The sequence below is a fragment of the Adiantum capillus-veneris genome, chromosome 25, assembly GCF_014529385.1.
Source record: "Adiantum capillus-veneris isolate H3 chromosome 25, ASM1452938v2, whole genome shotgun sequence".
NCBI lineage: Eukaryota > Viridiplantae > Streptophyta > Polypodiopsida > Polypodiales > Pteridaceae > Adiantum > Adiantum capillus-veneris.
In genome coordinates, this window is record NC_140955.1 from 99,765,036 (window position 1) to 99,780,886 (window position 15,851).

At 45.2% G+C, this 15,851-nt stretch overlaps 1 protein-coding gene across 1 annotated transcript in view; it reads right to left on the reverse strand.

The window, feature by feature from the left end:
• LOC147425367 (2-alkenal reductase (NADP(+)-dependent)-like) overlaps positions 1-5,776 on the reverse strand; it is a 40,021-nt gene extending 34,245 nt beyond the window's left edge. The window contains exon 1 of the mRNA XM_086500876.1: positions 5,328-5,776. Coding sequence (XP_086357002.1) covers positions 5,328-5,561 — 234 coding nt within the window. The 5' untranslated portion in view covers positions 5,562-5,776. The remainder of the gene's footprint in view (positions 1-5,327) is intronic.
• Between the last annotated feature and the right edge of the window lie 10,075 nt (positions 5,777-15,851).

Genomic DNA, 15,851 nt, shown 5'->3' on the forward strand with positions numbered 1-15,851 from the left:
GACCAAGTGTCCAACAGAGCACCTTCTCAACAAGACTCCCGGGCAGGCAACCTAGCGTTTCAACCATCAAGAAAAGCCCAGTGTTTTCAGCATTTGCAGATCAGCCCTAGCGTTTTGCAGTTGCAGATCAACCCGACGATAGCAGATCACAACAGATTCCATAGCGTTTTTGCAACAAGACAGCAGATCAGCCTAGCGTTTTTGGATCAGCAAGCCAGCCTAGCGTTTTGCAGATTCCCTGTGACAAATTCAACCCTAGCTTCAGCGTTTTCAATTTTCAACATATAGACACCGCAGAACAGCCCCCCAACCTCGCAGATCTCACCTTCCTGCAACAGATCCTCGCCGCACGGTCAGATCAGCCTGAGTTTGCAGATTCAGCCCGCTATTCGCAAATTTCAACATCTGCGTTTTCGTCGTCGTCGCATCGTCGTCATCGCCGTTGTCACGGACATAGAGTCAAAATTCAGCAGATACAAGATTTGCACATTTCAGCCCCTAGCGGTTTCAGATTTCAGTCCGTATCATCGCCGTCCTCATCGTCCGCAAGTCCATCGCATTGTAGAGATTTGTGCAATCGATAGTAGACCGCTCTCGCCATAGAGAGTGGGGCCTTCGGAGGAGGGTTTGACAACTTTTCTAGTGTTGTATTCTTCTCTCTCTATCTCTCAGTCTCAGCACCTTCATTCACACTGTTTACCGCTTTGTTGTGATCATTTGCACTCTCTCACTAAAGGAACGGAAGGTTCTCCCTTCCGTAATTAAAAGGAACACTTGAGCACAGTTCGGAGCACTCATCTTGAGCAAAGTTCAACATTCACTTCCGTTGCACCTTACACTACGGTCTGGGGAGCGTTTGGTTGTACCAACTCCTCTAAACTCATGGCCCATACCTTTTTAGGTTATTTGCGGGGGGAGTGACGAGGTAGTAGCTTCATACCGCAAACCGTCTCTTCCGGGGAAGTGCTCAGCAACGTTGTTCGTTGTGTCTTGTAACATGCATATGTGAGAATTTGCGTTGCACTGTGATGTGCCAACCACTAAATACTCCTTATTGGATGATATTTTTTTGGGAAACCAACAACCTAGGATATCAAGAGCTCCAATCTGGAATGAGACTACTTATTAGATGAGATTGCCAACCACCCACGATATCAAAAGCTCCAATCGGGAAGGACAAGACTGATTGTCCCTCGCAATGTCCCTTGGAATGACCCTCAAAAATATCTGAGCTAACTCGAGTTGTTTTGCAGATATGTTGTAATCACTGACGATTGCTTTCTTTCAAGAAGGGGAGATGTGATCATTTGCACTCTCACTAAAGGAATGGAAGGCTCTCCCTTTTGTAATTAAAAGGAACCCTTGAGCACAGTTCGGAGCACTCATCTTGAGCAAAGTTCAACATTCACTTCCGTTGCACCTTACACTACGGTCCGGGGACCGTTTGGTTGTACCACTCCTCTAAACTCATGGCCCACACCTTTTTAGGTTATTTGCGGGGGGAGTGGCGAGGTAGTAGCTTCATACCGCAGACCGTCTCTCTCGGGAAAGTGCTCAGTGACGTTGTTCGTTGTGTCTTGTAACATGCATATGTGAGCATTTGCGTTGCACTGTGATGTGCCAACCACTAAATACTCCTTATTGGATGAGATTTTTTTGGTAAACCAACAACCTAGGATATCAAGAGCTCCAATCCGGAATGACAAGACTGATTGTCCCTCGGAATGACCCTCAAAAATTTCTGAGCTAACTTGAGTTGTTTTGCAGATATCTTGTAATCGCTGACAATAGCTTTCTTTCAAGAAGGGGAGATGTCACAAACTGCCGACGTGTCAAGCCATTGAAGAACAGAGCCAACCTGCAAATCCAGGCCGAGGGGCCTAAACCCCAGAAGCAGCAGAAGCAGAAGCAGAAGAAGAAGAAGCTGCAGATAAAGTTTTATCAACTTGTCTTGCCGAGTGGCCTAATTTTAAAGAAGAGTTCCCACCAACTTATGGGACCCCGTTCGATGGGGCCCAGGGAACCTAAAGCATAAAATAAGACGAAATTGTTGATGACGTGGCAGAGATATACGCACAGTCGCATACAACTCTGATGACGTGGCAGGCTGTACGGACTACCACAAATTGCACTTGCAAGTGCTGACGTGGCAGAGTATATGGAATTCCGCAATTTACGCTACTAGCTGATGACATGGTGGACTGTACAGATTTCCCTTGTTTTGAGATGGTTGCTTTTGGGAGGCCAGATGCTTTTGGAACTTGACTACTTTTCATGTAAACTGCTTTTAGAGGCCAAGAGCCTTTAAATATGACCCATGGGCTCTCACTCTGGCAATCTACCCGCGGGAGATGCAAAGCAAAGCAATATAAAGAAATATTGAAAGGGGCGCCAAGGTTTAGGACCAGTGCTCTCTTGGGATGGAACTCCGCCACTCGTGTGTCGTGTATCTCTTTTTCAATTGAATTGTTATTTGAATTGATTAAAGTTGCTCAGTCTGTTCTTTTCCGTTGGCACGTGGTGCCCATCCCCATTACAAGGGAGTCAAGCCCTATCAAAGTCGACGTTGTGGAAGCGTAGAGACCAAGGGTAGTGAGCACGAGAGAGAGAGAGAGAGAGAGAGAGAGAGAGAGAGTCTCCTGAACTAATCAACCTTGGCAATGAATAACTAAATGTGTATACAATGGAGGCAAGGGGTTGCTTATGTAGCAACCCCAGTAAATTGCCCTACCCAGACTTTGACAAATAAGTAAAATAAATACCTACAAGCCAAAAGAAATAATGGGATCACATTGGGCAATTCACTTGAGATGCCAAAACTCTAACACCCTCTTTGCAACTCATGGTGGACATAAATCGTGAGACCAAGTCCATGAAGAAGCTACCATGGACACCCCATTAGAGGTAGTAGAGGTACCTTCCACTGGATACACCTCAGATTTGCTACCCTCAACTTTGTTCCTTAGAAGAATGCCATCTTGAGCATTTGTTGCCTTTGTAGAAAATTTAAAATGTAGACCACACTACGTCAAGAATCCCCATTCGCGAACTGTGGATACATCACGTCCAAAAATAATTCCTAGATAATGAACTGTCGAACACACCCTGTCCATAATCCGACCAACAACAATGGGTTGGTGCACTCATCCATAGTGTTTTAGATACGACTGATTGGTTCCCTGCCAGATGCATGTGCCTCTTGAACTCCGACCGATGGGTCCAAACACTGATAACTTGAACCCCAACAAGTGTCCACATAAATTATAGGGAGCATTGCTTGCCTCTCCCTACCACTCACAAACCTCTCTCTGGCTGAAGCTGGTGGCAGCATTGGTATCCATGTCACTAGAAGGCGGGAGTCCGTACCAGTGTAGTCATCACCATCCAGCAGCCTCTTTTCTGTCCTTCCCTGAGTCACTATCACTGCTTTCCTCCTGTTGCTTGCTATTACCTTTGTTCTTTGTAGAATCTGTCTTTGCTTTTGATCTACAATCCTTAGCCAAATGACCACGCTTTCCACAATTGTAACAACAATTCTTTTGTCCTCTTTCTAGAATCCGAAGCAACAGGTGCTTCCCATGTGCTTTCCCATCTGTCTCAAAAATCTAAATTTTGCCTTGAGTTATCAACACGGCTTCCTCCTCAATGAGAAAAGAGCTGAGATCATCAAACTCCAGCTTTTCCTTTGTGACTTGTAGGCAAAGTCTCCTTGATACCGTTTCATACTCCTTAGGCAACTTTTTGAGAACCAAAGCTACTAATTGAGTACTCATCAATGCACTTTTCATAACCGATAGTTGATCATGAATAACTGTAGCCTTCATAAGAAATGATTGCATGGACTGTTCGCATCGTAGAATCCCGATCAAACATTCCAACGACCTTGAACCACATATCTTTAGCAGTGGATAAAGTCTGAATAGCTGAAGAAAGGTCCTTTGTAAGAGATTCCGCAATGGCCGACATTGCCTTCGCATTAACCACATCCCAATCGACACATGATTTGAGATATTCGTCGTCTTGAAGACGGGTGCACCTATTGTGGGAATCCCTCGTGGGACGGGGCTCCAAGCCATCGACAACAATCCATAAGCCTTTTCGTGAGAACCTGAGTCGCATGATCAAATTCCAATGAGCGTAGTTATTTCCCTTCGATTTGTCGCTAGCGCTCGAGCAAGGGGAGGCCATAATAAAGTTGCAAGAGCTCGAAGTCGGGGAAACCTTCTCGCACTCCATAGGTGGCCGCACGAACCAAGCCACAGAAAAATACTCCAAGCTGTTGCACTCCTCTGCAGAGAGAGCTCCGCACGAAGTGAGCTCCACTCTTTGCTATACCTCTCTTGGGCTCCGATATGCTCGCCTTTCCAAGACTCAGCAAGCCCCCTTTATGGGCATCACGCTCCCAGCTCCCAAATTGCTGCTCGTCCCTTTTGTGCAAGAGGGGATGCCTCGGCTGGTTTGCACTCCAAAAATCTTTATATTTTAAGTCACCAAGGCTTTGTCGACCGGTGGCCACCTCGCTGCCTCAATGTATCCACCACCGTCATCAAACAGCGTTTTAAAAGCTTATGCCAACAGAGGGGAGGGAGGGTCATAAGGACTCAAGAGGCAGGGGGACAAGTCGCTGCCAAGAGGAGTGCTTCTCAAAAGGCGTTCTAAAACGAAGTGGAGGGCTTGGTCGCCGTCGTCATTGCCTTGCAACGATTCAAAACGCTCTGCGACTTGGGAGCTTGGTCGACGCCGTCGCTGTGCTGCCGCCATAGCGTCTCAGAACACCAGCAGCAAGGGGGTGGAGCAAGAGCTGAGGGCTGCATTTCGAAAACGCTAGCGAGGAGTGCTTTTGGCGCCGCTGCCCAGCAGCGTTTTAGAACACTAGAGACAGAGGTTGGGGTAAGGATGCCGGCGACGACAAAAGGGGTTCTTCTCCTCCGCTTTGCTCCTCCTCTGCCAAGCTACTTCAAGCACCGAGCTTCACCAACAGGAAAATGTGGTGTGGACTAATTTTACAAGAGTTAATTCAATTAAATGGAGAATGGTAAACACAAAAGTAAAGAAAACAAAATTGGCTCTTCAACGCTTGTATGGTCCAGATGAACACATACATGAGGACCAACTAACGTGAAACGAACGGATTCAATCTCCGTTAAGAGATCCTTTGGCCAAATGATGGTAAGGTTGTTTAGCGAGCCAATGTTATGTGTTAACAGGTCTTTAATATTCTGACAGCATCAATTGTATCCCACTCTTGGCACTGATAGATACACCTTTGCATGCCCAAAACCCTACAAAAAATCTGAAAGGCAGTTCTGTATCTATGCACCACATACCTTGCCAAGTGAAAATGGAGGTATATAGGAGTCGAAAATTTCCCGCATTCGGTTGCGCATGTACGGGTCAGGGGACAAGTACAAATTTTCCACCAGCACATCCTTGGTACCTTCTGTGAGGCTTAGTGTGATCTTGCCATTCTTTAATTCCATGTCAGATTCCACCGGTTGCTCCTCTGTTATGTATCTCCGTAAGGTAACAGACTTATTTTCCACAGTACTTCCTGCCGCCATGCTTGAGCTTCAAAGCGGCAGGTGTCTGAGTGCTTGCCTCTACCAGTCCGTCGAGGGTTGCAGCGCTCTTGTCTACTTGAGCTCGAAAGGAAGGAGGCTTGGAGAAATAGAGGGCGAGGCTATGGGCTATGGGCTCTGGGTCTGAGCCTCTTTGCTATGAGAGCCCCCACGTGTGCGTACGCGTCATGCAGCCTCAACGATTACGGAAGCAAGGTTCGCATGGGCAGTTATTGCCAATAATTATTATGTTTGTTGGCGCTTTGTAAATTGTGAGCGTAGGCTTTAGAGAGCATTTAATGAGGGGCGGTGAGGGGATCAACAGTCAGGGTTCGTATGCAGAATCTCCAGGCAAACTACACCCCGACGCCGCAAAATCAAGGCAGTACCTCCGGAGACTCTTGCGCCCCCCCCCCCGATCGAAAATTCGAACTCTCAACCTGATTTTGTGACACATGGGCTAACATGTGTTTCATAGAGAGGGTGGATGGATGAGTTGCACACCGTTCTTTTTCATGAAGACATCACTTGCGGGACATCTATCGGGGGTGAATTAAGTGAGGATCTTGAGATGTACGACCTCTTCTAAGCCAAAAGTGTCGAGGTTGAGATGAATAAAAATCTCAGCCTTTCGGAAGACTCCTAATACCTTTGACAGATCTTGAACCGGTTTGTCTACATCTCAAAGACCTTCTTTTCATTCGATGAGAATGTTGTACTCATTAATGTTGGTAGATTTGAACGACACAATTAGGGCGTCACTCGATGAGCTTAAGTCGTATGATACACGAGGAGTGGTGGACCTAAAGAAATGGAACAAGGTTAGAGAAGACCTAAGGCTAACCACGGAAGGAGGCTCACGCTACATGTGCTTGAAATCATATGGCTTGAAGATACCCTACATTGAAGGTTGGGAGCAAATAGTGCATGTAGCCCATTCTCCTTCGAGGGATGGGAAACACTTTGGAGTGGTTGCCACCATCAAGCATTTTCAATTGAGACATGCTTATCTCGAGTTGAGCAAGAGCTTACGTCCATTATGATCAAGTATCAAACAAGGTTGGTGCTAATCCAATCAACAGCAAGACTCGTGAAGTGGGCAAGTCTTTAAAGGAATACATGTGCCATCGAGGTGGGAATGCGAGTAAGAGGATGTAAGACAGGGGGAACTAGAACCTTGGAGTCCACCTCTCAACCACCCACTATATAGCATGGCTCCTAGCCCTTTGCCATAGTTGGACTCCCTTTCCACACTGCTTAGCCCGGCCTTGCCCTTGTCCTGACATTACTCCCCCCTTAAAGAAGAGTTTTCGTCCTCGAAAACAAAAGTGGTGAACTTCTTCTTAAGAACATTAATGTTTTCCCGAGTGGCATCCTTCATGAATCCAGCTATTTGGTTGACTGGAATACGGTTCCGCAGGAGGTTCAATGAAACCAAGAGTAACATCTTGATTTTTCACATTGTTGTCCATTTGCAACCAGCTTGTGTTACCGATTCCTATCCTATCATTGTGTGTAGACTCCATTTAGAACACACATGAGTATTCAAAACGAGTTATCACACAAAGATGTATCCTAAAGAGCACCTCTTTTCACTTTCCATGAAAGTAACTTGCTAACCTACTCATCAGCCAAGTTTAAGTCCTTGACTTGTTTTCCAATTTCACCAGTAAACAACCCCACCATCACTAGTGTTCAAGGTTGAGAACTTGATTTATACATGAAGAGACTACACTTAGTCGCAAACATGCTTTAATTTTTATAAGCAAACTCCAAGTAGAGCAATAAATTCTTACTAATTGGATCGCGTGGTGCTAACATACGCACTTGCATATCCTTTAGCACAAGATTACACTTTGTGATCTACATATCCCCTTGGATAAGTGACAGTATTGAGGTGTGTTTCCCCCACGGTTTACAGCCAGTCTTTCCAGATGGCTGGTAAACGGGGATCACAATATTGTACCACATTGTTGAGGAATCAAAAATTGAAAGAATAACCATCGTGGTTAACTTGAAAGATCTACAAGCATCCAAACCGAGCCATGACCTCTATTGGTGATTGGTAGACCGAAAAGTAAACTCATTGAGATACTACACATAGAGTGCAAAAATGCTTCATAAGCAACAACCACTACAACAAAAATAGGTGTTATCGACGCATATATCGACACTGCCCGTCGCTATACGCGTCGCTGTGAAACCAGTTGCTATTAGCAACGCGGATAGCGACGCTCATAGCGACGGGCATAGCGACGCATATAGCGACGACCATAGCAGAAATTTTTTTTCTTGGGCAGAGGGCAAGTAGCCTGGCCTGTGCCCAGTTAAAAGATGGACACAGCCACAGCCAGACTTCCTGCCCTCTGCCCAAGAAAGCGAGCAGCACCAAAATATCAACCATGCTCCCGCGCGCAGAAATTTTGGCAGAGTTCCCTTTGTTTTTACATAAACTTTTCAAAAAAAACCATATCATGTATACGCCTCCTATATGCTATCCATGTAGGATCTCACATGAGATTTAAGGCCAATGAAAGACAACCGTACCAACTGAAAAGCATAGCCATAACTTAAAAGCATAACCATAACGAACCATAACCATAACTTAAAAGCATAACCATAACCGGCTATAACCACTTTGATCAAAACTATAATGCAGATAACCATAACCATAAACAAAATTAACAATAACCATAAGCATAACCAGAAAGAGAAACAATAACTATCTATACAATGACAATGACAATAATCATAACCATAAGGGAAACAATAACTGTCTGAACACTAACTATTTGTACAAAAAAGAGACACAGAAGCGTGTCTGTGTCTCACAAAGCATATAGATGAAATTTGGTCCACTAATGACTAGGAGTCGCAACTTGCACATAGGACAACTCACAAAATTAGTATTGATATTACTTCACATATATTGACTTAATTAAATCAACTCACACATATTAACGTTTCACCTCAAGCGATCAGCGAGACTGTAAGGCCTCCCAGTCTACAGGCTCTCCTGAAGCTTCAAGATCATTCAATACTTCATAGATACCTCTGCGATATCCATCGGACTCCTCCTCGCGTGATGGAGCTCGATGCATCGCAAGATTCTGCGTTTATACAAAAATCAAAGTAATAAGAATACATAATTCATCGCGTTTTAAAAAACGTCATAGTTAAGATTGGATTAGAAACTCACAAACTCATAGCGAAAGGTGTCGAAGCCTCCGCTGCCAAGATGAGATGTCCCCCTAGTCATCTGTCGTACCTGCGCGGCCTCACGCTGCTGTCTGAACCGTGTGGCCGCTGTCCGCTCATCCTCCCTGATCTGCAGCCACGTCTCGTGTGGGATGTCCGAAGGCTTCGGCGAGCCGCTCCTGAAAGCCTTCCGAGCTGCATCTCGTCGATGTTTGACGGTGTCCCGTGCAACACCCTTGATCCACCGCGCCGAAACAACGGAAGAACCCGGAGCAGGCTGGTACTCTCTCAGGATGGTCTTCACTATGTAAGTGACTTTTTCCTTGTCTTGCTGATCCCAAGACGTCAGAATGCTGGTCGAAAAATGCAGCTCCACGAGCTGGCGAATCCGCTGTCGCATCTCAGTCCTGACTCTTTCCATGTCAACAGAACCATCTCCCCGTACAGTATAGAGCTTGGAGGCACTAGGATCGTGTGTCCCCCAAGGTGTCCGAGGTGTGCCAAGAGGTCTGTCGAGAGGTGTGCCTGGGTAAGACGGGGGTCGTGAGCGAGGAGGGGTCGAAGCATTTGTGGACCCTCCTCCACAGCAACCACACCTCCACCTGACGATCGCCGAGATCGGCGAGTACGCCTGTGCTGCGGAGATGAGGACGTACCCGCCTCTGCCCCACCCCTAGGTGTCGAAGCGGCCGTGATGGGAGAAGAAGGCGTCGTACCCATAGGCGTCCTGAACCCCGTAGGCGTCCCTCCCCTAGACGTCGGTCCCTCGGGTGTGAAGCCCGGAGGCGTAGTACCCGTGCCTCTGGCTACTGAGTACTGAGAAGCCTCTGTCATCTGAGCAGGCGTCATCCGTGTAACGAAGCCCATGAATGCATCTGCACTCATGGAAGCGGGATCTGGAATCTCGTCTGCCATACTAAAGTCCTGCACAAAGAAAGTAAAATAAAGCGTCATAACACAGTTGTTTAAATTAACTTTAAGCTTAATTTTAAATCAAAGTCTTCACACAAACACTTACAGGCCTAGGCCTCGACGAGTGAGGCATCATCGATAAGATCTTGCACCGTATGATCGTCTATCTCTAATTGCAAACATAAATCTGCCCCAACTCGTTGTGGCAGATTGTCTTCATCCATTGCATCTTCATCTACAAGTGTCAATTCTGGCTCGTCTGCGTCATCCCTCGTATATCTGTCAGCTTCCTCTGTCATACCTTCGTCCATCTCATCTAATGTCACAGTAGTATGGACGTCGTCTGACTGACTTTCCTCCAGGAGATCTTGCCCTTCAAATACTTGTTTATTTCTTGGAGCAACCTGAACCACAAACCACCATTGTCGCTCTCAAGGGTCCAGTACAAAGACCACTTGCTCGCAATGTTCAGGGAGAGCAAATGTGTCGCTCGCATTTGTCCAAGTCTTTGTAGAATCTATTTTCACAAGCTTGTTTCCATCTCTGCGTACCATTGCATTGCGACCAGAAGTAATCACCTTGAACCACTTCACATCCAACAAAAACATCTCAAACCGCCTGAAGCTTACTTTCAGGATATCTGACACCAGACCACAGTAATCCAAGTTGCTAGTGCTCTCATTCGTGTCTCTAGCACTGGCCCTGCTCTTTTGCATGAAACTAACCATTACCCCACTATCAAACGTGTTTCTTCTGTTGTCAATTTGTTGTGTTCTGAAATGCTTTCCATGCGACCACAGTGCCATGTATGTATGATACTTCCAGTCACATCCAATAGCCAGCTCTTCCTCTTCTAGAGATATGGGTTCTCCGATCTGTCGAGCTGCTCTCACTGTCTTGTCCAACCATGCCATTGTAGGGAATTCAGGTAGAGGAGCGAGATAGTCTGGCAAGGGTAAGCCTCTAGTCGTTCGACTTCGCCTGAAATCCTGTCGCTCTAGATTGCGTCTCTCGTTCTCTTCTTCGTACCTTTCAAGCCATTTTTGCATCGGCGCTGAATTTAGTATACAGAACTTCATGATCTTTTCTCGCATGGCCAGGTTCATTTTCTTCGGCACCCCTTGCCCTTGCGGCTCCTCTCCCACCAGTCTTGCATCCTCCTCATCGCTCCACAGTCGAGGCATTTCTGGGTCAGAAACGGATAGAAATTCGGTCGTCAATACAAGAGACTCTTGCACCAGCCATCCTTCTGCCATGATCCCCTCTGGACGCGCTTTTTGGCGAACAAAACCCTTAAGTGTTTTCATGAACCGCTCTAGAAAGAACAATATCCAACGGCTGTGGACTGTACCTGCCACTGCAACCTCATCTACTACATGGACGAGCAAGTGCATTTGGATAGTTAGGCAGCTCGTGGGTAGATACTTCTCAATCATGCAAACTGCCTCAATGGAGTTAGCCCTTGCGACTGCAATAGATTCCTCTCGTATCTCCTTGGAAGAGATCCACCGCACTAGCTCTGAAATCTTGTATATGCAGGTCCGCACTTCCTCCGTTAAACACCCCTTGATCGCAATTGGAAGAATGAATTGCAAGAACTTATGCCAGTCGTGCGATTTCAACCCTGGCAGTTGATCGTCACGGGTGAATGCTGTCTTGAGACATCGCATATATCCTGTTGGCGCCTTCATAGATTGAATGACGTGCCAACTTCCTCAACATGTCTTCAGGAGATAGGCGCACGGCTTCTGGTGCTGCTTCGTTCGCATTCTCCTTGCTTGTCTGGAAGAAGGCATCCAGCATCTCCTCCATGCCGTCGTCTTCTGTCTGTAAGCCCTTTTCTGCTTCCATCCGTGGCTCTATATTGGTCGGACCTTCACGCATAATCTTTTCTCTCTCTCTCAGATGTAGGTGCTATGTCGCGGAAATCAATGCCCGTTCCGTAGGAGTCGTATCGCACTTGTGCACATGCTCATTACATATCCTACGCTTGCGCAAGATTTGATACTTGCAAAGCGTGCACGAGCATGCAATATTTTCCTCCATGTTAGTTGATGACGTTGCCATCTACAATGATTATGAATGTTGTTTTAATATATATATACATATATATACTCCTCACAATGTAAACTACCTCGCATTCTCTAGTCTTGCCCAATCTCCGTACACCTCGGTCCAGAGGTGTACGGAGATCAGGACCACCGGGTCAAAATCTCGTCTTTATTGGTCAAATCCTATATGGGTAGACACATACGTGCACTCCCAGGTGTACATGGTAATGCATGTAGCAGACAAAACCCCTTTGCCTCTTTTAGTTCCATAGTTTCTTCTCTGTCTACGAACCCACCTGCTTCCATTCCGAGGTAGCTTGTCAGAGAAAGCTTTCCAATGCCGCACTTGATGAAAGCACAAGCCATGGAAGTTCTCAGCCCAATGAAAGTTTTCTACCTGATTGTAAACCGGACGGGGCCTCCATGTCCAAGCCAGAAGATAATGTGGAGATGGATGAGCAACTTGAGAAAGATTGAGAAGCCTTGCATGGTTCTTGCTCAAAAAAGTGATCTCGATCTCTCTTTCTCTCTCGATCTCACTCTCTCTATCTCTCTTTCTCTCTCTCTCTCTCTCTCTCTCTCTCTCTCTCTCTCTCTCTCTCTCTCTCTCTTGATCTCGCTCTCGCTATCTCTCTTTCTCTCTCTATTTCCTTATTTTCCTATCTCTCTCTCTGTCTCGCTCTTCACTTCCCTACCTACCTCTCTCTCTCTCTCTCTCTCTCTCTATATATATATATATATATATATATATATATATATATATATAACTCTCTTTCTCTATCTCTCTATTTCCTATCTCTCTCTCTCTACTTACCTCTCTCTCTCTCTCGCTCTCTACTTCCCTATCTCTCTACTAATCGAACGAGCGACTGAGCTAGGGAGATCTAGACGTCCACGACTGCGGAGGACTACACAACAGCGAGAGAGGCTGCATCAGAGGATCTAGCTAGGTCACTTTGGCTCGACATGCATAACGCCTGGTCAAACTACTCACCATGGAGGAGATTGATGAGATCCGCCAGCGACAGCTGCTGGATCTCCTATGATCTACCTATCCCAGCTAGCTGGTTTAACCGTTTAGTCCATACCCAGCAGTTTAGGATTCCATAATATTTTATTTTGTCATCTTCTTACTCTGACTTTGTATCAGATCCATCACATTGTAACTTTCTTGTCTCATGTCTCATAGGTCACTTTGGCCTTTCGAAGACGTTAATATAACATTTCATTTCATTTCTCTCTTTAATTATTTTTCTTTAATTTTAATTTCCTAAGCATACATTAATTCTCTATCTCTCTCTCTCTCTCTTTGATTACCTACACACACACATTTCTCTCTCTCTCTCTCTCTCTCTCTCTCTCTCTTTCCTACACACACACACACCTCTCTCTCTCTCTCTCTCTCTCTCTCTCTCTCTCCTACACACACACACACATACTCTCTCTCTCTCTCTCTCTCTCTCTCTCTCTCTCTCTCTCTCTCTCTCTCTTTCCTACACACACACACACACACACACACACACACGATGTAGAGAGAGAGAGAGAGAGAGGGGTTTGGGGGGGGGGCATAATACCTGCGCAGCAGGTGGAGGCCAAGATTTGAGCAGAGCGCAGGCGAAAATGGCCCCTGCTGCTCGCGGGTTTCGTTTTTTTCCCCTAAATTTTTTTGCGTCGATATACGCGTGGGAAGTAAAGCCTTTCCACGCATATATCGACGTACATTGAGACACGTATATCGACGCGTATAGTGACGCCCGCTAATTTCGTTGATATACGCGCGTCGATATCTCCATGTTGTGTTGTAGTGAACTTGAGGAATATGCATGCCGTTCCAATTAATCAACCTTTGCTAAACACTAGGGCCCATAACACCTAGTGTGCATGCATTTAACAAAAAACAGATCCGAACCTGTATATCCATGGTGATCCTTGCCAATACTTATGACAAATGTTATGCACCTAGCACACATTAAAAAAGAATGTAAATAGTTCTGAAAAGAAAATAAATACTTTCAGTTGCAATCTTGTGCAAGCCTTGCTGAAACGTTTGAACCATAATAGAAGGTGAAACATTGATCACTTCTAGACAAACAATGAAACTTTTTTATTAACAACTTAGAGCCTTGCTATATGTATAAACAACCATCTGTAATGTTGTTTAGTAGTACTTGTACCTGAACAAGTCATTCTAAATATCCGACAATTTTTTACCACTGAAATTGCTCTTGATACATCGTGCTAAAAATGGTCTAGAAAACAGATTTGACAAGCACCTAGGGACTTTGTCATGATACATAATTGAAATAATGGCGCCAGTGTAAGTCCAAAGACTCATATTCTCCACATGTGGAATATGTCTCATGTGAGGATGTGTAAAAAAGAACATCCGTCAAGTACAAGATGTATTTGTGTGTGGAGGTAACTCTAAACACTCTGCGACAAGAGTGAGAGGGATCCTCATTCATTCCTCCCCACTGGCTAAACCGAACTCCTTGAGTCCCTAGACCATGTTGTATCCCATGTGACAACGTGTGCCAAATTGAATCCTACAAGTGGATTCATAACATTATAATGTAATTAGACACTACTGCCCAAAATACTTGTTTCGACATGCCCTTGGCATGGCCCTGGAATATTCAAGTGTATTTAAATGACTTGAAAAAACCAAGCAATGCATACTAAAAACTGGAATAACACTAGATTAAAAAAGATGCGTACCTGGAGATTGAACTGAATATTCACTTACCCATAATCAAATACAGAGGAGCACGTCGTCCACTTGTGAAAAAACAAGCAACATTGCACTGGAAACCCTGGGTTTTGCCTTTGCAATCCAAACCCTTTGATTAGAATCTACGTAGTCAAACCCCTTGGTAAGACCCTTTGTAGAAATTGCTCGACTAGCAGGTAACGATAACCAACATAGTCAACCGTGTACAGAATGATTGGAATCAACTTGAGAAGTTGAATTCGTCCGCTACCACGTGGTATATTGCGGACTTCTTTCCTTGAAGTATAAAGAGCATAGATCAAACTGCGATCCTCCATGACTATGGGGTGATTTAGTAAGCACCCACGGGGTCTTACCCCAAAACTATGCGTCCATAGATACTCGTAGTGCTATAGAGAGAGCAGGAGATCCACACAGGTGAAAGGCCTAGCTCTTATGGATAGCCATGCTGTCGTAGTGGTTTGTTGCATCTAAAATCCGTGGTAGAGATCAACTGATGTGAGTTTATAGTCATCAAAAACGCAACTCGAGCGTCGCACTAAAAACATGTAGTGCAAAAATGACACCCTAAACATCCATAATGACAAGACTCTTGCTTGTCCATTAACGTCGATGTGTACTCCACTGGGTGGATCTGTTGATCTTAAGAACAAGCACCCAAGGAATGCCAACAGTTGGGTCGTACCCGAGATCTGACAATGACTCTTAGCCAGTGTGTGTGGCTCATATTCCTTATGGCAATTAGTGTTCAATCGACAAAACAATGAAGACTAATATAGAGGGCGTCTTGCCCGATTTCTAGCTGAGAGTTAGAGCACCTTGGCTCAGGCTGACTCCCAAACAAAACATGTATCAAAAGCTTCTCAAAAGGTTTTTATTATTCTGCAAGAGAAATAAGAGAGAGAGAGAATGTTGGGCTGAGGAACTTTCCTTAAGTTACTAACTTGTATATACTGTGCCCATGCTTGTGTGCATCTTATCCTATAAGCCTGCAACAATCTGACTGGATAACGCTCTCATCAGGAGAGGTAACACAAGTCACATCTTGCCTCACCCATCGTGTCGGGGACCGTGACTGTATGAGAATGACTTAATTATGGCACTTTGCCTGTGAATTAAGTCTTTAAGTCTTAGATTTGGGTTCCTTTTAGTGTTCTTTTGTGTTGACAGCAACCAAAAAGCACGTTCAAACTTAGAAAGCATGTTGAAAGAATTCAGAAGTTTCCTCGTCCTTGACAGAGTGTCTGGTGTTATAGCAGAAGCATAATTTATGAGGCAATGGAGTTGAGTCCACTTAACCAACATGCCTTGCATGCAAAATTGTAATCCCTTGGCTACTATGATGGCCTCAAGCGTGAGAGCCGAAGCCATAAGTGCCTTGCATAGTCTGCATTGGTAGTG